We start from the raw sequence: 26,749 nt of genomic DNA, 5'->3' as shown, positions 1-26,749 counted from the left end.
AAGTGGTTTTCTCTGTGGTTTTGACATGGCTCTGCTTCTCTGACAAAGACCAGAAACCACCCTGGCTTCCATTGGAAGGATGTCCTGGAGTTTTAATGGTATATAGTCACTCTCAAATAATGGAAAGAGCCCATCTAGTCTCTTTCTCCCCAGCTTACCAACTCACTATGAAGGTTGCTCAGGAGCTGTTTATGTAAGCTGGTCCCCCTCCTTTTCTCATTCATTCAGTCATATTTATTGAGCGCATACTGTGTGCAGAGCACTATACTGAGTACGTGGAAGTGAACAATACAATTACAAACAGACACAATCCATGGTGTGCTGGTTGAGATGAGAAGTAGCATGGCCTAGCGGCTAGAGCACAAGCCTGGGAGTCAGAAGATCCTGGGTTCTAATGCCGACACCGCCACTTGTGTGCTGTATGACCTTGGGCAAGTCACTCGACTTCTCTGGGCCTCAGCGACCTCATCTATAAAATGGGGATTAAGATTGTGAGCCCCATGTGGAACAGCAGCTGTCCCCAGCCTGATTTGCTTGTATCCACTCCAACTCTTAGAACAGTGCCTGGCATATAGTAAGTGCTTAACAACTACAATGATTGTTATATTTTTGTAGATAGACGTGGCCATGGGGGACTCCAGTGATGCTCATCTTAGATGGGACGGGGGAGGAGGTGTTAAATATGGAATGGGAGGAGCCGCAGATGAGAGATTTGCCCTTGTCGGTTACCCTGGTAATCCAAGCTTTCAAAATAGCCCTGTCGATGTCTTGATTGTCTCTAAAAGCAGCACTTTCAACCAGGGTGGAGAAGTCTCCGCCCTGGGAGAAGCCCTTAATGTCCAATTTTCTAGGTCAGTACTTCCCATTCAAACCACCCCTTCCATTTTTTGGCGGGTGGACGGGAGGGATGGTATTTAAGTTACTGGGTGTCAGGCACTGTACTAAGGCTGGGATAGATACAAAGTAATCAAGTTGGACACGGTTCATGTCCCAAATGGGGCTCCTAGTCTTAATCCCCATTTTGCAGATGAGGGAACTGAGGCCCAGAGAGATTAGGTGATTTGTCCTGGGTGACACAGCTGGCCAATACAGAGATGGGACTAGAACCTCATGCCTTCTGCCTCCCAACCCCATCCTCTTTCCCCAGGGTCGGGCTGAGATCTCTCTTCCAGCTTCACCCACCGGGGAAAGCCTCACCACAAATTGTACGTCTCCACTAACGTCCGTTGTCATCATCCTCTCAGGAGTCCCTCCCTTCCTCCCTCGTTCTTTAGACCGCCCCGGGTCCACCCTCCCATCTGCCACGGTTGTAAAGATGCCAAGCCAAAGAGGCAGAAAAATAAACCCAAACCATCTTGAGTTCTCTCAGCCATTCTGCGCATCACCGGGGAGGAGGCGTGATACTCTGGATCCTGGTTTCTCTGAGATTTTCGGGGGGGGGGGTGGGCAGGGCAGGGGTGGTCTGTCACCCCATTTGACATCGAGCTGTTCAGTTTCCAGCCAGGCTGACCCCTGTCCAGCGTGGATATGGTACTGGCTACCTTCACATCTGGTATTTTATTTTCGGTGGCCAGTTCCCTCTGCCATGGCTCCTGCCGCCGAATGCCGTGGCTCGGGAAGCGGCACCTGCATTCGGCTGCCTTTGAGAGAGAAGCTTGAGACCATTTTTAGCCTTAAAGAGCTCCCGTTCAGCTTCAACCTTGAGCCACTGAGACACTCAGAAGACACAGACTAAGAAAGCCAACCTTCCAGGAGAGAGAGAAAGAGAAAAGAGAGAGAAAAAAGGAAGAAAATCATTGTGGAGTCTAAATGCTCCCTTCTCAGCCATATCCTTCATCTTCTAAGTCTCGCAACCTTTTCCATCAGACTATAGATGCTTCTTTTTTTTTCTTAACCAGTTAATCAGTCGATGGTATTTATGGTATCCCAGCTCTGCCATTTGTCAGCTGTGTGACTGTGGGCAAGTCACTTAATAATAATAATAATAATGTTGGTATTTGTTAAGCGCTTACTATGTGCCGAGCACTGTTCTAAGCGCTGGGGTAGACACAGGGGAATCAGGTTGTCCCATGTGGGGCTCACAGTCTCAATCCCCATTTTACAGATGAGGTAACTGAGGCACTGAGAAGTTAAGTGACTTGCCCAAAGTCACACAGCTGACAAGTGGCCAAGCCGGGTTTTGAACCTATGACTTCTGACTCCAAAGCCCGTGCTCTTTCCACTGAGCCATGCTGCTTCTCTGTGCCTCAGTTTCCTCTTCTGTAAAATGGGGATTAAGGCTGTAAGCCTCACATGGGACAACCTGATTACCCTGTATATACCCTAGCGCTTAGAACAGTGCTCTGCACATAGTAAGTGAATAACAAATACCAACATTATTATTATCGAGCACCTACTCTGTGCAGAGCACTGTACTTATCACTTCGGAAAGTACAACAGAGATAGGAAGCACAATCCCTGCCCTCCAGGAGTTTATAATCTAGCTGGGGAGGTGGTCACAAAATAATGTACAGATTATTATTAATGATAATTATTGATTTATTGAGCACTTATTGTGTGCATATACCTGTACTAAGCGCTTGGGAGAGTACAGTACAACAAAGTTAGTAGACACGACCCTGCCCACAAGTAGCTTACATTCTAAAGGGGGAGACGGACATTAATGTAAATAAAGTAATGCTATGTATATAAAGGCTGAAGGTGGGGTGAATATCACCCGTTTAAAGAGTACAGGTCCAAGTTCATAGGTGATGCGGAAGGGAGAGAGAGTAGAGGAAAAGTGGGCTTAGTCGAGGAAGACCTTTCAGAGATGTGATTTTTGACAAGATGCTAAAGGCAAGGAAAGCGATCATCTGTCGTACATGTAGAGGGAGGGAGTTCCAGGACCAAGAGACAAGATGGGGTTGGTGGTGAGATAGATGAGGTACTCTGAGTAGATTGGCTTTGGAGGAATAAAGTGGGTGCACCTGTAGTAAGAAATCAGTGAGCTAAGGTAAGAGGGGCTGAGCTGATTGAATGCTTTAAAAGTGATGGTAAGGAATTTCCGTTTGATTCTGAGTTGCTTGAGGAGTGGGGGCACGTGGAATGGACTGGATTTTTTTTTTCTTTAGAAAAGTGATCAGGCCGCAGAGTGAAATAAGGACTGGAGTCGAGAGAGACAGAAGACAGGGAAGTCAGCAAGTAGGTTGAAACACTAGTCAAGATGGGATATGATAAGTGCTTGGATCTACACGGCATCAGTTTGGATGGAGAGAAAAGAGTGGATTTTAGTGATGTCCTGAAGGTGGAACTGGTAGGATTTGGTAATAATGAATATGTAGGTTGAATGAGAGAGATGAGTCAATGATGCCAGAGTTAGGGCTTTTGAAACAGGGAGGATGGCGGTGCTGTCTACAGTGATGGGAAGGTCAGGGGGAGGATAGGATTCGGTTGGAATGATAAGGAGTTCCGTTTTGGATATGTTTAGTTTGAGGTGTCAGTATCCAGGAAGAAATGTAAGGCAGTAGAGGAGAAAGGTAGATTTTGGAATCATCCATGTAGAGATGGGAGTTGAAGACCTAGGACCAGATGAATTCTCCAAGGGTGTGGGTGTAGATGGAGAACAGAAGGGGACCCAGAACCGAACCATGAGAGATTCCCTCATCTAGAAGGTGGGTGGCGGAGGAGGAGCCTGGGAAAGAGACTGAGAATGAGGAGCCAGAGAGATAGGAGGAGAATCAGAAGTGGACAGGGTCAGGAAAGCTGAGGTTAGGTAATGTTTCCAGGAGAAGGGGGTGATCCACAATGTCAAAGGCAGCTGAGAAGTCTAAGAGGATTAGCATGAAATAGAGGAGTCAGATTTGGCAAGAGGAAGGTAACTAGTGACCTTAGCAAGGATAGTTTCTGTGGAGTGAAAGGGTTAGAAACCAGATTGGAGGAGCTTAAGGAGACAGAAGTAGAGAAAAGAAAAGAGAGACTTGCCCAGGGTCACACAGCAGGCAAATGGCAGAGGCGGGATTAAAACTCAGGTCCTCTGTCTCCTAGGGCTGAGCTCTTTCCACTAGACCATGCAGCTTCACTAGATTCTGTGTGTTCTCGTTAGTACATACAGAAGTGCTTCAAGTGGGGATAAAGTGCTTAGCCTTCAGTTTCACTTATCTACATCTAGCAATTAGAATAATAAAAAAGAGCCTGTTTGGGTTAAAGCAACTGGTCAGAGGCAGTTAATTGCCCGATACGGAGGGTTTTCTCCTTGATGGAGGTTTTTCAAATCTCCTCAGGAGGCCTTAGGCTGTTTTCCAAGACTGGTAGCAAAACCATCATTAGTTACACCGGATTTTGCCTGATCCTGGACTGTTTCTGATTTGTATGGCTGTTTGTGAGGAGTGTGGGCAGTCTTGACTGTGGACAGCCCTCACTCCCATCCCCCACTCCCAGGTTTTTGGCCAGACTCCAGCTCCCAAGAAAAGGAAGCCCTGGTCAGCGGCAGGATTTTGGAGTTTTGGAATGTAAAGTTGTGTCAGCTTGTTTGTTCTGAGTTGCTCTAATTAAAGTGACCTACCCCAGGTCACACAAAAGCAGAAAAGTGGTGGAGTTGGGATTAGAACCCAGGTCCTTCTGACTTCCAGGCCCGTGCTCTATCCATTAGGCCATGCTGCTTCTCTGTCTCAGCCAATCCTTGAGCCATTGTTCCTGTTCCCTGCCTCACTTTCTGAGTAGGTAGGCCAGTGTCAAAGCCAGAAGTTGAGGCACTAGGCCTTCACAGGAAACAAGCAGCATGGTCTAGGGGTTAGAGCCTGGGCCTGGGAGTGAGAAGGTCCTGAGTTCTAATCCCAGCTCTGCCAGTTGTCTGCTGTGTGACTTTGGGCAAGTCACTTCACTTCTCTGTGCCTCAGTTAACCTCATTTGTAAAATGGGGATTGAGTGTGAGTCCTATATGGGACAAGGACTCTGTCCAACCCAATTACCTTGTCTCTACCCCAGCACTTAGTCCAGTACCTGGCATATGGTAACTGTCACCCTCTTAATCCCCATTTTATAGATAATGTAACTGCCACCCAGGGAAGTAAAGTGACTTGCCCAGGGTCACACAGCAGACATGGTGAAGCTGGGATTAGAACTCAGATCTTCCTGACTTCCAGGCCCGGGCTCTCTACGCTAAGCCATGCTGCTTCCACTGCAAAAATCCCTGGCTCGGAGGTGGTACCTGTGTTCCCAGGGACCCAGGAAGGAAATGTACCGCTCTAGAGCTAGTGGAAAGGGTCAGGAGTCCTCTGGAGAAACGTTCTAGATTCAGGTGGATTCAGTGGGATTGCAGCAAAGAATTGCATATGATTTCATTGCATTATTGCATGGACCTGATGTAACGAACACACACAGCATCATGTGTGTCTTTGTGGCCCCCTTAAAGCCTCAATCCCAGTCCCCAGCACCCCAACTGGTCTGCCAATGGAACATTTCCTCCACCCCAACAATTCCTACTTCATTCCAGTGAAGGAAACTGGAATCTGCCACCCTTAGGGGAAACAAGAGTCAGGGAATAACCAAAAGTCCAGCCCAAATAAACAAGTTACGAGATGTTTCCACTTTTCCCTTTGAGGTGGAGAAAGCATTCCCCACCCAGTTCCCAGCTCAGCAGCGCTAAACCAGTGAACCCAAGATGGCTCAGCTTTGGCCTCCCTCCCTGAGCTGGTGAAGACAAACCAGATTACCTAATCCAGCGCAGTCCAACTTTCCTTCCCACTTGGATCAGGGCGCTGAAGGGGAAAATTTCAGGAGAACGTGCAGGAGACGTCACTGTCTTTCGATTCACTCTTGCCACTTGCTCTCACCACTCCCTGACAGTGCGCGGACTGGCCAGGAAGAGCTAGGGGTAGTCCTGGAACAACAATAAATCAATCGTATTTATTGAGCGCCTGTCGTATGCTAAGCACTGTTCTAAGCAGTTGGGAGAGCTCAGTACAACAGTTGATAGATGCGTAAGCTCATTGTGGACAGGAAATGAGTCTTTTCATTGTTATATCGTACTCTCCCAAGACCTTACTTAGTACAGTGCTCTGAACAGGGTAAAGCACTCAGGAAATGTGACTGAATGAATGAGTTTACAGTCTAGAGGGGAGAAGGATACAGGGAGATGATGAGCCAGTAGGAAACAAAATCTGTAAAAGGAAGACACAGTGTGTCTCCAGGAAGCGGTGTGGGCTAGTAGTTCTAAACTCTGGGGTAAGTACAAGTTAATCAGGTTGGACTCGGTCCCTGATTCCAGGTGGGGCTCATAGTCTAAGTAGAAGGGAGTACACATGTGAAGAGCAAATAGGAAACCAAAGCCGCAAAAAGAAGACCCAGGGGCTTTCCAGGAAGCAGCGTGGCCCAGTGGAAGGAGCCTGGGCCTGGGAGTCAGAGGACATAGATTTTAATCTTGGCTCTACTGCTTGTCTGCTGTGTGACCTTGGCCAAATCACTTAATTGTATTTATTGACTGCTTACTGTTTGCAGAGCACTGTGGTAAACCCTTGGGAGAGTATAATGTATTTAAGTGCTTACTCTGTGCCAAGGACTGTTCTAAGTGCTGGGGTAGATACAAGGTAATTAGATTGTCCCACATGAGACTCACAGTCTTCATCCCCATTTTACAGATGAGTTAACAGAGGCACAGAGATGTTAAGTGGCTTGCCCAAGTTCAAACAGCAAATGATGGAGCTGGGAATAGAACCCTCATCCTCTGATTCCCAAACCTGTGCTCTTTCCACTAAGCCACGCTGTTTCTCTAATAAGTCCATAAAAGCCTTTCTACATATCTTGCCGTTGTGTTAATTGATTGTACTGAAAAGTCTCCACAGTGGGCACTTTTAACTCTAACTCCTCCTTCCTCGATGTTGTTATTTTTATTATCATTATGGCATTTAAGTGCTTAGTATATGTCGAGAACTGACATTCTAAGTGCTGCGGTAGATAAAAGTTAATCAAGTTGGACACAGACCCTGTCCTGCATGGGGCCCACAGTAGGCGGGAGAACAGGTGTTTAATCCCCATTTTACAGTTGAGGAAATTGAGGCATGGAGGAGTTAAGTGACTTGCCCAAGGTCACACAGTGGGCAAGCGGCAAAGCTGGGATTGGAACCCAGATCCTCTTGACTTCCAGGCCCACAATCTTTCCTTCAGGTATTGCTGCTAGTATCATTTAAAAGAGGAGCACAATGATAGTCTCAAGTTTCCCAGAGAAAGCCCTTCAGGTCAAGGAATGTGTCTGCTAATTCTGTTTATTGTCCTCTCCCAAGCACTTAGTACGGTGCTCTGCACATAGTAAGTGCTCGAATATGATTAACAGTATGTCAGACTTGGTAGAAACGTTCCCTGCCCACGATGAGCTTATAGTCTAGAAGGGGAGACTGTCGTGGATATAAATAAATAAATAATAGCTATGTACATGAATGTTATGGGGCTGAGGGAGAGGAGAATAAAGTGAGCAAATCTCAGTGCAAGGGTTTTGGAGTGGGAGCAGGAGAAGAGGAAATGAGGGCTTAGTTGGGGAAGGCCTCTTGGAGGAGTTGTGCCTTCAATTGTCTGTCAGATTTGAAGAGGGAGGGGGTTCCAGGACAGAGGCAGGACATGGGTGAGAGGTCGGTGGCGAGATCGACGCGATCAAGGTACAGTGAGTAGGTTGGCATTAGAGGAGCGTAGTGTGCAGGCTAGATTATACTAGGAGAATAGTGAGGTGAGGGAGGTGGGGACAAAATGACTGATGGCTTTAAAGCCAAAGGTGAGGAGTTTCTGTTTGATGCGGAGGTGGATGAACAGCCACTGGGGGTTCTTGAGGAGGGGGGGAAACATGGCCTGAATGCTTTTGTAGAAAAATAATCTGGGCAACAGAGTGAAGTATGGACTAGAGTGGGGAGAGACAGAAGGCTGGGAGGTCAGCGAACTTAACTTCTGTGAGCTCAGTTTCCTCATCTGCAAAATGGAGATTAAATCCTATTCCTTCCTACATAGACTGGGAACCCCCCGTGGGACAGGGACTGTGTCTAACCTGATTATCTTGTAGCTGGCCCGGTGATTAGAACAGTGTTTGGCAAATATTAAGCACTTAACTACCATTCGAAAACATTTCTAGGAGAGTTGGAGACTGAGAGAGAAGAGAAACTGGAGAAAACGGATGAACTCATGCTTCTGTTGTACTTTCCTAAACACTTAGTACAGTGCATTGCACTCAGTAGGTGTTCAGTTCATAGCATTACTACTATTATTACTATTTCTACCTCCACCACTACCAGAAATAGTCCATGAGTTCGTGCAAGAGAGTCAGCATTCCCAGTGAGGCCCAGAGAGAGGGAAGGAGAGGGAATGCTATCAGATAGCAGACCTTCTCTCAACCCAAAAATGCTCACAACCAATATGCAGTGGGACTTGCTCACTGCCACCTTCAAGTCGAATTCCACGAAATCAAAGATTCAAGTCTCACCCCTGCTCAACCGTAATGACCGAAGCTGCCGATACCCGAAATCTCAACCAGCCATTGGCCTCTTCGGAAGACCACGCAGTCTCCGGTTGGTTAGTCTGGGACGTTTTCGAGTTATTTCTCTGTCTAGGACTGGCAGAGAGTGTGGTTTCTGGAAGCTCAGATTTGCCAAATGAGTAAAAGCAGTGATTACCCAGAGGATGTAAATGATTATTTATGTTCGGTTCATTCCACAGGAAAAGACAGTCCCTGCCAATGTCCCCCAACTCCCTGACAAAAAAAATCATCCTCTCTGTCTCTGGTTCTGCTACACGAGTGGCCTCCGTTGACTAAGAGGTGAGCCACGACAGCTCTGTACCCATGTGTCATGAGTTAAAGGGAGAGGCTAATGAACACAAAGAGCTTCATTTTGTCCCCAAGGACCACTGGTGGCCTCCGTTATCACAATGCCACGGAATCTGAGGAAGCCACAAGGCATAGAATGGAACGTACCAAGGTCTTCTTGCCCCAGTGTTTCCTCCCCCGGGGTTGTCCCCGTCTGGGTTCCTCCGGTTGACTCATCCTGTGGTTTACAAGTCTCTCTTTCTGTGGTTGGTCCCTGCCGCTGACTGACGGGGTGGAAAGGAGGGCTCTTGTTCCTGCGATGTTTTACTGGAGGCCTGGGCAAAGATGGCAGCCTGGTTTGGTAGCGATGGGTCTGCGGTGCTTTGTGAAGGGTAAGAGAAGTCACAGAGAAGTTTAAAAGGTCACACAGCAGGCAAGTGGTGGAGCCGGGGCTAGCACCCAGGCCCTTCTGACTCCCAGGCTTTGCTCTGTCCACTAGGCCACGCTGTTCATGCTTGGTTGGCTAATAATTGAGGTATTATGTGCTTACAATGTGCTAAGCACTGTACTGAGAGCTGGGGTAGATACAAGGTGAAAGTGGGCTCCAGGCACCTCTCCAGGGGGTTCTCTGGTCCTTCCACTCTTCCTAAGGAGATGAAGGTATTGTTAAGAAGCAAGACACTGGAATGGGAGCCTATTGGAAAGAGCCCGGGTCTGGGAGTCAGAGAACCCGGGTCCTAATCCCGGCTCTGTGACCTTGGGCAAGTCATTTCACTTCTCCATGCCTCAGTTCCCTCATATGCAAAATACAATTCAATTCCTGTTCTCCTTCCAACTTTGTAAGCCTCAAGTGGTCCCTGATTATCCTGTATTAACCCCAGTGCTTAGTACAGTGCTTGGCATGTAGTAAGCCCTTATCAAATACCATGATTATTATTTCAATTGTTATTATTAATGAGGTTAATATCTCAAGCGGAGATTATGATTCTCTAGACAGTAAGCTAGTTGAGGGCAGGGAATGTGTCCATTGTACTCTCCCAAGCACTTAGTACAGTGTTCTGCACGTAGTAAATGCTCAATAAATATTACCTGACTGACAGTCTCTCTTTATGATGCATTTTCCTGCTAGCTCTTGGGTGTGCAGCATGAGTAGAAAGGAGATGGAGAAGGGGAGGAGGAGGCTCTTGGCTGTTTCTTTCCCACCGGGACTCTAGTTGGCTCAGTGGAGGTCAGCTTGAACCTTTTCTCATTCGGCCTGACTCCCCACATCTGAGGTCCAAGTGGGGCAGGGTGGGGAAGAGGCAAATAATTCTGGGCTGTGAGCGTATGCTTACTGGGGAGAGATAGTGGCATTTATTAAGCACTTATTTGGCACCCAATATTCTGTATGCTAAGCACAGGGACAGGCACAAGACAACCAGATTGAGGCACAATCTCCATCCGACATGGGGGCTCAGTGGGGCGGATGAGGGGAGACCAGCTATTTACCCCTGTTATACTGAGTAGGAATAGGCCCAGAGAAGCTAAATGACTTGGCCCTCATCACAGAAGAGGCAGTGACAGAGCCAAGACAGGAACATTCAAAGCAGCGCGGCCTAAAAGCCCAGGTCTGGGAGTCAGAAGGACCTGGTTTCTAATCCCGGCTCTGCCACTTGTCCGATCTGTGACCTTGGGCAAGTCATTTAATTTCTCTGGGCCTCAGTTATCTCATCTATAAAATAGGGATTAAGACTCTGAACCCCATGTGGATCATGGGTAAGACTCTGAGCCCCATGTGGATCATGGGCTGTGTCCACCTTGATTAGCTTGTACCTACCTCAGCACTTAGTACAGTGCCTGGCGCCTAATGCTTAACAAATACCATTAAAACAACAACTCTAAATCTCCTGAAGCCCAGACTTCTGACTCTTTCCACTTGCCCTCACAGAGGTGCTGGGCCTTAGAGGGGGCCATCAATTTGACCTCTCTCCTCTTTCCCCAGTACTGTGTAATGTCCTAAAATTCTGTTACTTTCTTCTCCTTTCCCTTTCATTCAATCATATTTATTGAGTGCTTATTGTGTGCAGAACACTGTACTAAGCGCTTGGAAAGTACAATTCAGCAACAAATGGAGGCAATCCCTACCCAACAACCTGCTCACAGTCTAGAAGACAGGCTCACAGTCTTTGCTCTGACTCAGGGCTCTCTGAAAAAGGGTGACGAGGGCTCTAAGATTGCAGAAAGACATGTTTTATGTTGTATGGTTACCATGGCAATTAGAAGGTGACCTCAAATGGCGGTGGGAATAGACCATTGGTCAAATGACTCCATGCCTGGGTCTGGGCCACAGCAACTCTTTGATGCAGGGAGCTGGAATGGGTGAAGTTAGGGAGGGAGCTAGGAGGGGCTGGGATTGTTCAATCAATCAATAATAACTGTGGTATTTGTTAAACTCTTACTATGTGGCAAGCACTGTACTAAGCGCTGGGGTAGATGCAAGGTAATCAGGTACCACATGGGACTCACCAAGTAAGTTGGAGGGAGCACAGGTGTTGAATCCTCATTTTGCAGATGTGGTAACTGAGACATAGAGAAGGTCACACAGCAGACAAGTGGCAGAGCTGGGATTAGAACCCAGCTCCTTCTGACTTCCAGGCCCATGCCATCTCCACTAGGCTCCACTGCTTCCCACTGAGGTCCAGTGAAGCTCTGCAGGCAGAATAATAGGTTCAAGAAAATTAAGCACTTTGCTACTTTCTCCAGTCCCACAATACTTAGGTAATTGTTTTTATACTCTAGTATTTCTTCTATTCCTAACCCATTTTAATATCTGCTCCTCCTGTAGACTAAGATCTTTGTGGGCAGGGATTGTGTCTACCTACTCTGTTGTATTGTCCTTTCCCAAGTGCTTAGCACAGTGCTCTGCATACAGTAGACACTCAATAATTACCATTGCTTGGGTAAATTTACCCTCGCTCTTTCACTCTCTGTAAATATTTTTTTCATCTGTCTTCATTAGACTGTGATGTCCTTTGAGGAAAGGGTAATGTGTCTTTTGGCTTTTGTACTCTCCCTAGCATTTAGTACAGTACTTGGCATCCAGTTGGTAACCAATAAAAACGCCAGTGATGTGTTGATAAATTTATGGCTGAGAAGTCCATAAATTAGTTATTAGAGGGAAATTGATGGGAGAAGCTTTCAAGATCAACCATTTTTTGGTGGCATCCAGTATCGACATTTTTATTGTTATATTTCTTATACGCTTACCCTGTGTGAACTATTGTTCTAGCCACTGAGATAGAAACAAGTTAATCAGGTCAGACTCAGTCCCTGCCCCACATGGGGCTCACATCCTGAGGGGAAACAGGCATTCAATCCTCATTTTTTACAGTTGTGGAAACTGAGACACAGAGGAGTTTAGTGTTTTGTCCAAGGCCTTAGAGCAGAGAAGTGACAGAGCTGAGATTAGAACCCAGGTCCTCTGACTCCCAGGCCACACTGCTTCCCATGGCCTTATGTTCTTAAGTTGGTAAAGAAGTGTCTGAGAGATCCCCAGTCCTGCCCTCCCTCCTGTGTTTAATGCTCTTCATCTGGAAATATAATAATAATAATTATTGTGATATTTAAGTGCTTACTATGACCATCCGAAAAGCTGGTAAACTAGAACTGCTGACATACCGTCCTCTGAGAAAAAAGAGCCAGAGATTATGTCAGGAAAGATCAGAAGTTAAGGTTAGAAAATTGGCCTTGGCACCATTTTGATGAAGCTCTCTATCATTTGTTTTTGGTCAGATTTATGTTGTTTTAATTGCAGAAACTGGTTTAAATTATAACGTCATTCCCCCAGTGATGTCAGGGGCCTCTTAACTCTGGGCCTAGCAGCCCCCAGACCATAAAAACCATCGAAGGGCAAACCAAAGGGATGGATTGGCTATTCCAGGAATGGTAGCTGTCACCCCCTCTAGACTGTAAGCTCCTTGTGGGCAGAGAACTTGTCTTCCAGCTCTGTTGTACTGTGCTCTCTCAACCATTGAGTACAGTACTTTGAAAACAGTAAACATCCAATAAATACCATTGATTGATTGACTAGAGTTGGCATCTGTACTTTCCCCAAAGTTAGTAGCCACTGATGGTCCTCACTGACACCAGATTCTGAAGCTTATGTAGATCGTGATTGTTACATGCCGCATAAAAGAAGGTTGGGCAGAAATCTGTCTGATCCTAAAGTGGTTCTCCAGGGGCGTCCCTAGCCCCACTTCTTTCCCTTGCTCCAGAGCGGTTTCTGAGCCATGGCACTCAGAGGCAGGAACGGAGGAGGAGAAAGATTGGGCGCTGAAAATTGAAACAGCGGACAGAAAGGCGTCTGGCACCTCTCAAGTAGCCCCCTTAGCTGAGTCTGTGCCAGTGGATTTTTTTTTATTCTTCAGTTCAGCATTCTGTGACCTCTTCAAAAATGTTCTCCTAAGAGGAGCAGTGTGGTCTAGTGGAAAGAGCGAGGGCCTGGGGGTTAGAGGACTTGGGTTCTAATCTCAGCTCTGCCATTTGCCTGCTGTGGGACCCTGGGCAAGAAACCTATCTATTCTGTGCCTCAGTTCCCTCATCTGCAAAATGGGGAGGGAAGACCTGTTTTCCCTCCTACTCAAACTGGGAGTCCCATGTTTGGGACAGAGCTGTGTCAAATCTGCATGTACCGCATCTGCTCCAGGACTTGGTCCATAGTAAGCATTTAATAAATACCACAAATCTTTATTATTTTTAGCATGCTGCTGCTAAATGGTGTAAAATAGGAAGAAGGGGAGTGGGAAAAGTCCAGACCTGAACAAATCAAGTGAACTATTCAAACCAACTATGTACAGTTGGTGTTTCTTTGCCAGCCTGACCTCTTTCCATTCTATTTCCTAGGGTATCAGTCCTGCAGCAGGGTTTTTGTCAGGGGAGGAATGCTTTCAGTCAGTCGCATTATTGAGCGCTTACTAAGTGCTGGGGAAGGCACAATCAGTCACCTTGCTTCCTCCTACCTCACCTTGCTATTCTCCAACTACAACCCATCCCACACACTTCGCTCCTCTAATGCTAACCTTCTCACTGTACCTCGATCTCATCTATCTCACTGCTGACCTCACACCCACATCCTGCCTCTGCTTTGGATGGCTCTCCTTTCTCATATCTGACAGACAAATACTCTCCCCACATTCAAAGGCTTACTGAAGGCACATCTCCTTCAAGAGGACTTCCCTGACTAAGCCTTCCTTTCCTCTTCTCCCACTCCTTTCTGCGTCACCCTGACTTGCTCCCTTTACTCATCCGTCTTGCAGCATTGATGCACATATCTGTAATTAATTTATTTCTATTAATGCCTATCTCCCCTCTAGATTGTAAGCTCATTTTGGGCAGGGATCGTGTCTGTTATATTTTAGTCTCCCAAGTCTGCACACAGTAAATACGATTGACTGACTGACTACAGTATAACAGACACCTTCCCTCCTCATCCCAACTTCCCCCTCATGCTATCCGAGAGAATTGGGCCCCTCCAAATCCACAAGGAATTCAGAAGCAGTGTGGCCTAGTGGATAAAGCCCAGGGACGGGAGTCAGATGGACCTGGCTTCCAATCCCAGTTCTACCACTCAGCTGCTGTGTGAACTTGGTGAAGTCACTTCAATTCTCTGGATCTGTTCCCTCATCTGTAAAATGGGGATTAAGGCTGTGAGTCCCGTGTGGGACATGGTCTGTGTCCAAACTGATTAGTTGGTATCCACCCCAGCACTTAGTACAGTGACTGTCTTAGTAAGCACTTAACAAATACCATTTAGATAGAGAATTCAGACTCCCAGACCTGTGCTCTTTCAGAAGCACAATGGCATAGTGGATAGAGCATGGGCCTGGGGGGGGGTCAGAAGGTCATGGGTTCTAATCCCATTCCCCACCCTGTCTGCTGTGTGACCTTGGACAATTCACTTCACTTCTCTGGTCCTCAGTTACCTCATCTGTAAATTGGGGAGTGAGACTGTGAGCCCCACGTGAGACAGGGACTGTGTCCAACCCGATTTGCTTGTATCCAACCCAGCGCTTAGTACAGTGCCTGGCACATAGTAAGTGCTAAACAAAGACCGTAATTATTATTGTTAGTATTATTACTTCTACTAGGCCACGCTGATTCCATTGTCACCTGGCCAGCGGCTGGGGCTCATTCGGAGTGGTGGAACATATGTACATATCTGTAATTGATTTTTATGTCCATCTCCTGCTCTAGACTCTAAGCTCCTCGAGGGCAGGGAAGACGTCTATCAACTCTTTTATATTCTGCCAAGCACTTAGTACAGTGCTCTGCACACAGTAAGTGCTCAATAAATACCATTGATTGACTGACTGGGGACCTGGATTTAAGGAAGGGAGACTGGGTGATGTGATAAATGGCAGGGAAATCAAAGAGCTTGGGATCTCTTCCTCTGGACTCTCAATCTAGAAGTTCTTTCCCATGATTTTAGTCGGCCGCAACCTTAGCTTTTGTTGCTCAATGTGTCTGTGTCCGCGTCTGGGAATTTGCCAGGGCCAGGGAGGGACTTGTCCACTGAGTTAAGGTCCCGGCTAGGTTAGAAGCCGAAAGATTGAAAAAGAAGCAGCACAGCCTGACGGGAAGAGCCCTGGCCTGGGCGTCGGAGGACCTGGATCCCAATCCCTCCTCCTCCACTTCTTTGCTGTCTGATCCTGGGTGAGTCGCTTCACTCTTCTGGGCTAGAGTTTCCTCCTCCATAAAATGGGGATCCAATACCTGTTCTCCCTCCTACTTAGACTGTGAGTCCCAAGGGGGACAGGGACTGGCTCTGACCCGAAGATCTTGGATCTACCCCCCAACGCCTAGTACAGGGCATGGTACATAGTAAGCGATAACAAATACCACACTTTGTATTATTAATTAGGGGACTCTTTTGTGGAGGGGGAAGAATTCCACCAGGAGACGTTAAAGGAATCTGTCCTCCCCTACTGCCTGGCAACCCCCCCTTCCCCCAGCCCCTAGGCGGGCTGAAGTCTAAACAGTTTTTCTTCCAATAGTTCACACAGAGGTCAGCCCAGTCAGCTTGCCTCAATGCAACACCAGGATCCAAATGTGTGACTCGAGATTGGAACTCGGTTCTCGGCCCCATCTGCCAGCAGGAGGAGGAGCAGGGGGAGGGCAAGGAGGGAGAGATGGAGAAGAAGGAATGGTCGGAAGATGTGTGAGGAGGAGGAGGAAAAGAAGGATTATGGAGTAATTGTTGCAGTGAGATGACTCTTTGTTGTGTTCCAAAGAATGGCTTAGTCAGAAACTCAGGAGGTAGGAGAGGAGGGTAAGAAGGGTCAGAGGTTGAGCGTCAGAGGTCAAGAGGGTGGATGAGAAGCAGTTTGCCCTAGAGGACAGAGCATGGATCTGGGTTTTAATTCGGATGCTGCCACTTGACTGCTTTGTGACCTTGGGTAAATCACTTCACTTCTCTGTGCCTCAGTTCCCACATTTGTAAAATGGGGATTAAGACTGTGAGCCCCATGTGGGACAGGGACTGTGTCCAACCTGATAACCTTGTATCTACCGCAGAGCTTAGTATAGTCCCTGGCATGTAGTAAGCACTTAACAGAAACCATCAAAAAAAAAAAAAAGAGTCGATTAGGCAGGCCTCAGACCCAGGCCTAGAGCCACTCACCCTTTGGCAATCTTGTGGTCAACCAGAGAAAGAAGAGGCAAGCCCTGGATGATCGACCAACTGGTCAAACACAGATGTTGCTGTGATAAATAATAATAATTGTGGTATTTGTTAAGCACTTGCTATGTGCCAGGCTCTGTACAAACTGCTGAGGTAGATATAAGCAAATCAGGTCGGACACAATCCCCGTCCGACATGGGGCTCAGTTTTAATCCCCATTTTACAGATGAGGTAACTGAGGCCCAGAGAAGTGAAATGACTTGCCCAAAGTCACACAGCAGACAAGTGGCAGAGCTGGGATTAGAACCCAGTTCCCTTTGACTCCCAGGCCCGTGCTCTATCCACTAGGCCACACTGATGACACCAACCCCCTGCGCCTTATTAGCAGCCTAAGGCCCATTAACCTGTTCGTCTTGGGAAGAGCTTGGCTTCTGCTATATTGTAACTATTATATTGCACTCTCCCAAGTGCTTCTTACAGTGCTCTGCACATCCAAAGCACTCAATAAAACCAACTGATTGAATGAAAGATTGTTTCCTCCCCAGCTGGAAAGTCAGCTATCACCAGAAAAGCTGTGAGCCTTAGTAGAAAGAGCCCAGGCCTGGATAGACCTCGGGCAAGTCACTTCAGTGCTCACTCCCTCTGTTTCCTCATCTGTAAAATGGGGATTTAATGCTTGTTCTCCCTCCCCCGAAGCCTCTGAGCCCTGTGTGGAGTAGGGAGACTATCTGATTGTACGTGCACCAGCATTTAGCCTAGTGCTTGACACATGGGAAACGCTTAACAAATACCACAGTTATTATTATTATTACTCCACTGCCCCAAGGGGCTGCTTTGTTCCACAAATCCGAGCAAGGTGCCAGACTGGAATACTGAGTGTTTCTTCTCTTGACCCTGTGCTGACCACATTTTCCCTCTCTATTTCCCCTTCCCTTCCTCCAGGGTTCTGTGGCGCCTTCAATATCGACACCAAAAGCCCCCGGATCATCCCCGGGTCCAGAGACGCCTTCTTTGGCTACACAGTGCAACAGCATGAGATCAGTGGGAAGAAATGGTAAGTGAGTCCCACGGGTGAAGAGAGAAGAGCGTCATCCCGACTTCAGGTTGGGGACGGACCCCCTTCCTACTCTTTCTTGAATACCATCTTCTTCACTTGCATTCGTTCATTCAGCTCTATTTATTGAACACATACTGTGTGCAGAGCACTGTATTAAGCACTTGGGAGAGTACAATACAACAATAAATGGACACGTTCCCTGTCCAAAACGAGCTTACAACCTTAACCTTCACTCTCCGCCAATAGATCCTTGCTTCAATTCTCCCTAGAGCCACTTGGGTTCGGAGAGTGCCCTTGTTCCATCAATCCTTCATTCAGTGGTATTTGTTGAGCAATTATTCTGTTCGGGGCATTATAGTAAGCGCTTGGGAAGCAGCATGGTCTAGTGGATAGAGCACGGGCCTGGGAGTCAGAGAACGTGGGTTCTAATCCCAGCTCTGCCACTTGTCAGCTGTGTGACTGTGGGCAAGTCACTTAACTTCTCTGTGCCTCAGTTACCTCATCTGAAAATGGGGATTAAGACTGTGAGCCCCTCGTGGGACATCCTGATTCCCCTGTGTCTACCCCAGCGCTTAGAACAGTGCTCAGCACATAGTAAGCGCTTAACAAATACCAACATTATTAATCCCAGCTTTGCCTCTTGTCTGCTGTGTCACCTTGGGCAAGTCACTTCACTTCTCTGGGCCTCACTTACCTCATCTGTAAAACAGGGATTAAGAGTGTGGGACAGGGACTGTGTCCAACCTGATTTGCTTGTATCCATCCCAGCGCTTCATACAGTGTCAGGCACATAGTAAGCGCATAGCAAGTACCGTAGTTATTGTTACTGGACTGTGAACTCCATGTGTGACAGGGACTGTGTCCAACCTGATTAACTTGTATCTAACCCAGCACTCAGAACACTGCTTGGCACATAGTAAGCGCTTAACAAGTACCGTAGTAATTATTATCATTAATATTTTTATTATCACTACAACAAAGTACACACCATCCCTTGCCCTCAAGGAGTTTACAATGGATTTGCCTTCAGTAAGCATCTTGACTGCCATCTTCTTAATAATAATAATTTTGGTATTTGTTAAGCGCTTACTATCTTCTTCACTTTGCTGATAGTTCTTGACCAACGGGACTAGAGCAGTCAGGCCCGTCCTCTCAAATTCAGATCAGGGGACGAGGCCTTTCCCAATGACCAGATGGTGGGAATCCTCCTCATGCTTCCATGAACGGAAGGATGTCAGAGGCGGCCACACTTCCTCATATATAGGAAGGGATGGGTCTTTGTCTGTGGCTAAGCCATCAGTGATGTTCATTGTCGTTATTTATCGAGTGCTCACTGTGTGCAGAGCACTATACTAAGTGCTTGGGAGAGTGCAGTATAACAGTAGGCAGACACATTCCCTGCCCACAATGAGCTTACACTCTACAGGGGGAGATAGACATTATAGAAATCAATTAATTAATTACAGATATGTAAATAAATTACTGATAAGAGAAGAAACGTATCTGTTAAATAGGCCTAAAATACTTGTCCTCCCTCCTCCTTAAACTGTGAGCCCCATGTGGGACGGGGACTGTGTCCAAATAGGTCTCGGATCCAACCCAGACCTTAGTACAGTCCTTGGCATATAGTCAGTATTTACCAAATATTTCAGTTATTAAAACTGGCCACCCTAGAAAGAGCCTCCTATGTACCTTGAATTGGTATTTCCAACTTTTTTAATGGTATTGGTTCAGCACTTACTATGTGCCAATCACTGTACTAAGCTCTGGGTAGTTACAAGTTAATCAGGTTGGACACAGTCCCTGTCCCAGGTGGGGCTCACAGTCTTAATCGCCATTCTGCAGATGAGGGAACTGAGGCCCAGAGAAGTGACTTGCCTAAGGTCACCCAGCAGCCAAACGGTGGAGCTGGGATTAGAACCCAAGACCTTCTGACTCTCAGTCCTGTGCTCTGGCCACTGGGCCCGTGACTGGTTTGGGCCTGTGCCCCAAACTCCAAAGATCTCCTCAGCCTGTCTTCTCTGAGGAGGAGCAGCTGGAAACTCTGTTTCTGAGGGACAGGCGGCAGGTTTGCTGCAGATGTTGCTGCTGAGATCCAACGGGTCTGTTTACCCTACCAGACAAAGCGGAAAAAACAAAGCAAGACCTCACAGAGGTCAAACCAGGTCCTGCTCCAGCCAAGCAAAGACTGTTCAGAACCCTGCAAACACAAGAATTCCACCAAGCTTGTAAAATGCCTACCTATGCTTTCTCCCCTCATTTCCCAGAGTTCTCCCCCTCCACCTCCAGGACTCCTTTTCTCAGTGACTGGGCCTCTGCCCGCGGAGCCAAAATCCTCAGAGTTTCCCCGTGGATACAGGGTCTCGTGGAAATTCATTCAATCATATTTATTGAGCGCTTACTGTGTGCAGAGCACTATACTAAACACTTGGAAAGTACAATTCAACAAAAAAGAGGACAATCCCTGCCCACACCGGGTTTACAGTCTGGAAATTAAGCAACAGGGAATAGAACTGAGAGTCCAGATGTATTTCTGTTAGTTTATACCTGCTGCCTGGCTCCCAGTAGCCCCTCAGCCTGGTTTCCATTAAGTCAAGGGCTGGTTGCCAAGGATTTAATGGTCTATTTCAGTTCCTGCCCAAGATCTGGCCACTTGACTGGCTTCTGTGTTTATTTATTTGTTATTCATTTATTCATCTGGGTCTAGATCTACTCACTCTTAACTATGTTATCAATCCCGACTCTGTCATTTGCCTGTGGTGTGACCTTGGACAAATCCCTTAACTTCTCTGGGACTCAGTTTCTTCATCTGTAAAATGGGGAGAAAATGTTGTTCTCTTCCTCTTAGACTGGGAGCCCTGTGTGGAACAGAGACTGTGTCTGACTGGATTATCTTGCATCTACCCCAGTGCTCAGTAGGGTGTTTGGCACGCAGTAAGCGCTTAACAAATGCGGTGATTAAAAGCTCTTACCACAGGCTTTAAATCGATCGATCCACTTGCCTTCTCCTTCCTTACCTCTGTGATTTCCTACTACAACTCAGCTTGCACATTTTGCTCCTCTAATATCAACCTACTCTCTGTACCTCATTAACTATCTCGCCACCCACCCCTCAGCCTCATCCTCCCTCTGGCCCGAAACTCCCGCCCTCTTCATATCTGACAGATGTACACTCTCCCCCACCTTCAAAGCCCTATTAAAAACACACCTCCTCCAAAAGACCTTCCCTAAGACTTCATTTTCCCATCTCCCACTCCTTTCTGTTTCACCCTCGCATTAGGATTTGCACCCTTTAGTCACCCCACCCTCTCTGTCCCTCAGTATTTACATACTCATCCGTAATTTATTTATATTCATATCCGTCTCCCCCTCTAGACTGAAAACTCATCGTGGGCGGGGAACGTGTCTACCAACTCTTTTGTACTCTCTCAAGCCCTTAATCCAGTGCTCTGCACATAGTAAGAGCTCGATACACAGATTGGTTGTAATTTATTGGACATCTACTGAGTGCAGAGCATGTGTCTGAGTGCTTGGGAGTGAACATCAATTAATCAGTAGCATGAACTGAGCACTTCCTCTCTGCGGAGAACTGTAGTAAGCACTTGACATAGTATGACAGAGTAGATATGATCCCTGACCTCAAGGAATTTACAGTCTAGCTAGGGAGACAGACACTAAAAATGAATTACAGTTAGGGGAAAGTAACGGAGTTTAAAAATATGTACATAAGTGTTGTGGGAAAGTGATGGTGGGGAGAAATACCTAATTGGTTAGGAGTCATTCAGTAGGAGAGAAGTAGAGTCTGGAGATTTGATTAGTCAAGAAGGACTCCTGGAGGAGATGTATCTTAGTGGAACTTTGAAGATGGGGAGGGTTGTGGTCTGATGGGTGTAAAGGGGAAGTCCTCATATGCCTATTTCATGTTTCTAGCCCTCCAGGGGCTTATAATCCAGTTTGTTCATTGATTTATAACCACCACTTCCCTGGCTGGATTGTATGCTCCCCAGAGCTGAGATGGTGTCTTTGTCTTCTACCTTGCTCGTTGTGCACAGGGAACATGTCTACCAACTCTGTCGCATTTTACTCTCCCAAGTGCTTAGTACAGTGCTCTGCCCGTAGAGAGTTCTCAATAAATACTCATTGATGATGATGATGATGAAGCGGCATGATGTAGTGGATAGAGCACGGGTCTGGGAGTCAAAAGGTCATGGATTCTAATCCTGTCTCTGTCACTTGTCTGCTGGGTGGCTTTGAGCAAGTCACTTAATTTCTCTGGGCCTCAGTTCCCTCATCTGTAAAATGGGGATTGAGACTGAGAGTCCCACCTGGGACAAGAACTGTGTCCAACCTGGTTTGCTTGTATCCACCCCAGCGCTTAGTACAGTGCTCGGCACATAGTACGTGCTTAACAGATATCATTATTGTTAGTATGTTCCCTAAGTGCCCGGTACAGTTCTCTGCCTGAAATATAAGCTCAAAAAATTATGTTGAAAATGACATTGATCCTAATAGCCACATAGGGAACGCAATCCAAGGCAGACCTCTAGGCCTCCTGGACCACTCAGTTTCCTCTCAGGATTTTTTTTTACGGTATTTATTAAGAGCTTACTATGTTCCAGGCACTGAACTAAGTGCTAATCAGCTCAGACACAGTTCATGTCCCTCTTGGGGTTCACAGTCCCAGTCGGATGAGGGAACTGAGGCACAGAGAAGTGAAGTGCCTTGCCCGAGATCACATAGAAGACAAATGGCAGAACTGGGATTAGAACCGAGGTCCCTCTGACTCCCAGGCCCATGCTCTATCCACTAGGCCACACTGCTTCATTTCTCTCTGGAGCCACTTGGGTTTGTAGAGCATCCCATTCTGTCAGTCATTCAATCAGTGGTATTTATTGAGAACTTACTCTGTGCAGGGCATTATAGTAATCGCTTGGGAAGCAGTGTGGTTCAGTGGTTAGAACATGGACCGCAGAGTCAGAGGACCTGGGTTCTAATCCTAGCGCCGCCTCTTGTCATCTGTGTGACCTTAGCAAGACAGTTAACTTCTCTGTGCCTCAGTTATCCCATCTGTAAAAGGGGGATTAAATCCTACTCCCTTCTATTTAGAGTGTGAACTCCGTGTGGGACAGGGACTGTGTCCAACCTGATTAATTTATATCTAACCCAGTGCTTAGACCAGTGCTTGGCACATAGAAAGCACTTAAGAACCATTATTATTATTATTATCATCACAACAAATTAGACACCTTCCTGCCCACTCTGTTATGTTGTACTCAAGAGCTTAGTACAGTATTCCGCACACTGTGAGCACTCAACAAAATTGTTTGAGTCTCTGAGACCTCCCCTCACCCTCTAAGAAGTCCAGGGAGGAAATGAACTTTGACCTGGGGGCCCTTGGCTTCCCAGGAGCCTATCAGAGTTATATTCTGGGGTGAGGGATTGACAGGATTGGGACTCAGAGGGCAGATTTTGGGGTGCAGATGGTAGTCTGGGTACCCCCAGCATCCAACAGCATTCAGTCCGGCATGCCTGGAATACATACTGGTTGAAGCTCACCACTCATTCAGCCTCTCAGACATCTTGAACAGTTTTCCTCCTGTCTTGGGGCTGATAAAACCCCAAATTCCTCCTGCCCCAAGCTCTCTCCGTGTGGCTTTTTAAGCCCCTGTGTATTTTAAGGGAAATTTAATCCACATACTTCTGATCCATTTACATTCAAATCATTAAAATGGTTTTCAAAAACTATTTGAGGTTCAGGACGCCTGGTTTGAGGCCATTTCATGAGGCCCCTTCGGGCCTTTTGTTTCTCCGAGCAGCAAGTCTTGTTTTGCCAAGAGAACACAAATGGAGATCCCAGGAGTTTCCAATTTGTGTTCGAAGCCCACGCCCAGGAATTCTGAGTGGGCTTTGACCTTGACCTGGCTGAGAGAACCAACCTCTAGCAAGTCTGGGGTAGAAAGTGGGGGTAAAGTTTAGGAAATGGAGGGGTCTGGAAGTAAGTCACTCTTTGTGTTTTACAGGAAAGTCTAATGATCAATGAAAATATAGCCTGCTCATCGGTCTCCCAGCCCCCCGGCACTTATGTTCTTCTTCTTAGATGCCGTTGAGTCATTTTGGATTCATAGAGACTTTATGGTGCTTTTTCCATATAGTTTTCTTGGTAAAATATACAGAAGTGGTTTACCATTACCTTCTTCTGTGCAATAAAAACTTACATATATATACACATATGTGTATTTATATAAGTAATTTATATATATTAATGTGGGCCTCCCCCTCTAGACTGAAAGCTCATTTTGAGCAGGGAATGTGTCTGTGTTATTGTTATATGGTACTCTCCCAAGATCTTAGTATAGTGCACTGCCCGCAGTAAGTGCTCAATAAATACAATTGACTGACTGTCTCTTATATCAGTCAAATTTTCTATCTTAGTTGACAAGGGAAGCCTATGCCTTCAGATAGTATTTGGGTGGCCAATCATCTGGGATTATATCAGATAATTTAGTTTTCAGCTGGTCAATCCTCTGATAGAGATACAAGAGCAGAAGACTTTGAGTTGGCTGGGGTTTTTTCGTTTTTATCATATTTGTTAAGCACTTACTATGTGTCAAACACTTTTCTAAGCTCTGGGGTAGGTACATTTCAATTAGGTCATACAACAGTCCCTGTCTCTCATAGTAATGGGGCTCACAGTCTAAGCAGGAGGGGGAATAGATATTCAACCCCTATTTTACAGTTGAGGAAACTGAGGCCCAGTGAAATGACTTGCCCAAGGTCACACAGCAAGTGCTTGGCAGAGCAGGATTAGAACCCAGGTCCTCTGACTCCCAGGCCTATGGGAGTCACTGGACCAGGCTGTTTTTATCTTCCACATCCCGTCTTCCTCCACCACAGCTCCCGCCTTCATGTTTGGTGGCTCAGAGGCGGTGTTCACAGGGAGCTGGGAGAGGAACGCAAAGCCTTTGGAGGCTTCCTAGAGATACATAGTAGGTTTGTCGGCACTTAGTATACTTCCACACATTGAGGCGTAGATATCATTACCTTATGTTGTGGGCCTGACATAATATATTGTGACAGTGTGTATTTGATTGCATCTGGGATTTTTGAGTGGCTATCTGTATGTGTGAGTATCTGTGTATGCACTGAAGTTGAGCATTTTTGCTTTAAAGACCCTGCCTCAGCATACTTGAAATAAGGAGTGCAACAGTAGTAGTAGAAAGTTGTAGTAATGAATCACGCAATTGTATTTATCATCAATGGTATTTATTAAGTGTTTACAGTGTGCAGAGCACTGTACTGATAATTGGGGACAGGACAATAGAATAGAGCTCCCTTCCGTCAGAGAGCTTCCAATCTAGGGGAGGATCTACAATCTAATAATAGAAAAGTAATAGTAGCATTTATTTAATGCAGCAGCACGACTTAGTGGATAGAGCCCAGGTCTGAAGTCAGAAGGACCTGGGTTCTGATCCCAGCTCTGCCACGTGTCTGTTGTGTGACGTTGGGCAAATCACTTCACTTCTCTGTGCCTACGTTACCTCCTCTGTAAAATGGGGCTGAAACACTATGAGCCCCATTTGGGACGTGGTCTGTGTCTAACCTGATTAGCTTGTATCTACCCCGGTGCATAATACAGTGTCTGGCACATAGTAAGTGCTTGACAAATACCATAAAAAAAAAATGTTCACTTGATTCATGGCACTGTAGCATTCACTTGGGAAGTACAGAATAACAAAGTGACCCTTTCTCTGCTCATAAGAAGCTTTGACTCTATCGGGGGTAGACGAGAGTGAATGAAGACTCTAAGCACCGGAGTAGGTAATCAGGTCTGGTCCATATGGGGCTCACAATAGCAGCCTGGGAATGAGGAATAAGCGACATGGGGCTTTTCTCTGCCTTTCCCATAGAGAGCTGCTTAAACAGAGCTGCTCTCCCTTGTTGTCTGTGCAGCCGAGAGGAAGTGGAAGAGCATGAAGACCAAGAGCCGCAGTGCAAACACTCATTCATTCAACCATACTTATTGAGCACTTAGTGCATGCAGAGCACTGTATTAAGTGCTTGGAAGCATAAAATAGAACAAAAAAGACACATTTCCTACCCACAACAAGCTTATAGTCTCGGGGAGACAGACATTAATATGAATAAATTCATTTAAATTAATTTAAATTTTAAAATAAAACAAGCCAGGGCAGTGTGGAATGCGGCACTAATAAAACAGTCGGGGCCTTATGCACATCTGGCCCGGATTGCCATAGGTGGGGCCCCCAATGGACAGGGGCCATCGTGGACCAGGCCAGGCGTTGGTCATCTTCTCTCAGTCCAGCATATTTATTGAGTGCTTACTGTGTGCAGAACACTATACTAAGCACTTGGGAGAGTACAGTATAACAATGCAACGGAAACATTCCCTGCTCACCACAAGCTTACAGTCTAGAGGAGGAGACAGACATTAATAGAAATAAATGAATGACAGCTACGGACAAAAGTGCTGAGGGGATGGGAGGGGGGCGAATAAAGGTAGCAAGACAGGGTGATGCAGAAGGGAGTGGGAGAAGAGGAAAGGAGGGCTACTTCAGGGAAGGCCTCTTGGAGGAGATGGGCCTTCAATAAGTCTTTGAAGTGGAGGAGAGTAATTGTCTGTTGTTAAGAGAGGAGGAAGGGCGTTCCAGGACAGAGGCAGGACGTGGGCGAAATGTGGCCTCCCTGGGCGGGAGCAGAAGCCACACTGGGATGGCGATGGGAGGGATATCCGGTTAACAGTCCCGCTCCTCCAGCTGTTTCGGCCCTGCCTGGTCCCAGTACCCCAGAGCTTCTGCTTTGCCCTCACTGGCTGCAGGGTGACCAGGAGTAGCTCTCTCCCCTCAATAATAATAATAATAATTGTGGTATTTGTTAAGCACTTACTATGTGCCAGGCATTGTACTGAGCACAGGGACAGATAAAGGTTTATCAGGCTGGACACAGTACCTGTTCCACATGGGGCTCAGAGACTTAATCCCCATTTTACCAATGAGATAGGCTCAGAGAAACCAAGTAACTTGCTCAAGGTCACACAGTCTACAAGTGGCAGAGCTGGGATTAGAACCCATGACCTTCCGTCTCCCAGGCCCGTGCTCTATCAACTACACCGTCCTTCTTCTCAACCCCTATTCGGTGCCTGCCTGCTGCCCCTCCGAGAGGAGGTGGGCGTGGTTTTTAATGCCTGGTCATCCCAGGAAGAAAGAACATTTACTTTCAGCTCTGCCCAAGAGTGATCGTCTGGCTAGGGGTGTAGCTA

General features: G+C 46.7%; 1 protein-coding gene across 2 annotated transcripts in view; it reads left to right on the top strand.

Annotated features, from left to right (window-relative positions):
* ITGA11 (integrin subunit alpha 11) overlaps positions 1–26,749 on the top strand; it is a 198,807-nt gene that overhangs the window by 74,647 nt on the left and 97,411 nt on the right. For both annotated transcript variants that reach the window (XM_029066654.2, XM_029066653.2), the window contains exon 2: positions 17,358–17,469. In XM_029066654.2, coding sequence (XP_028922487.1) covers positions 17,358–17,469 — 112 coding nt within the window. The remainder of the gene's footprint in view (positions 1–17,357; positions 17,470–26,749) is intronic.

The sequence above is a fragment of the Ornithorhynchus anatinus genome, chromosome 5 (assembly GCF_004115215.2).
Source record: "Ornithorhynchus anatinus isolate Pmale09 chromosome 5, mOrnAna1.pri.v4, whole genome shotgun sequence".
NCBI lineage: Eukaryota > Metazoa > Chordata > Mammalia > Monotremata > Ornithorhynchidae > Ornithorhynchus > Ornithorhynchus anatinus.
The sequence above is the reverse complement of the archived record's forward strand: the minus strand, read 5'-3'. Positions and strand labels throughout refer to the sequence as shown.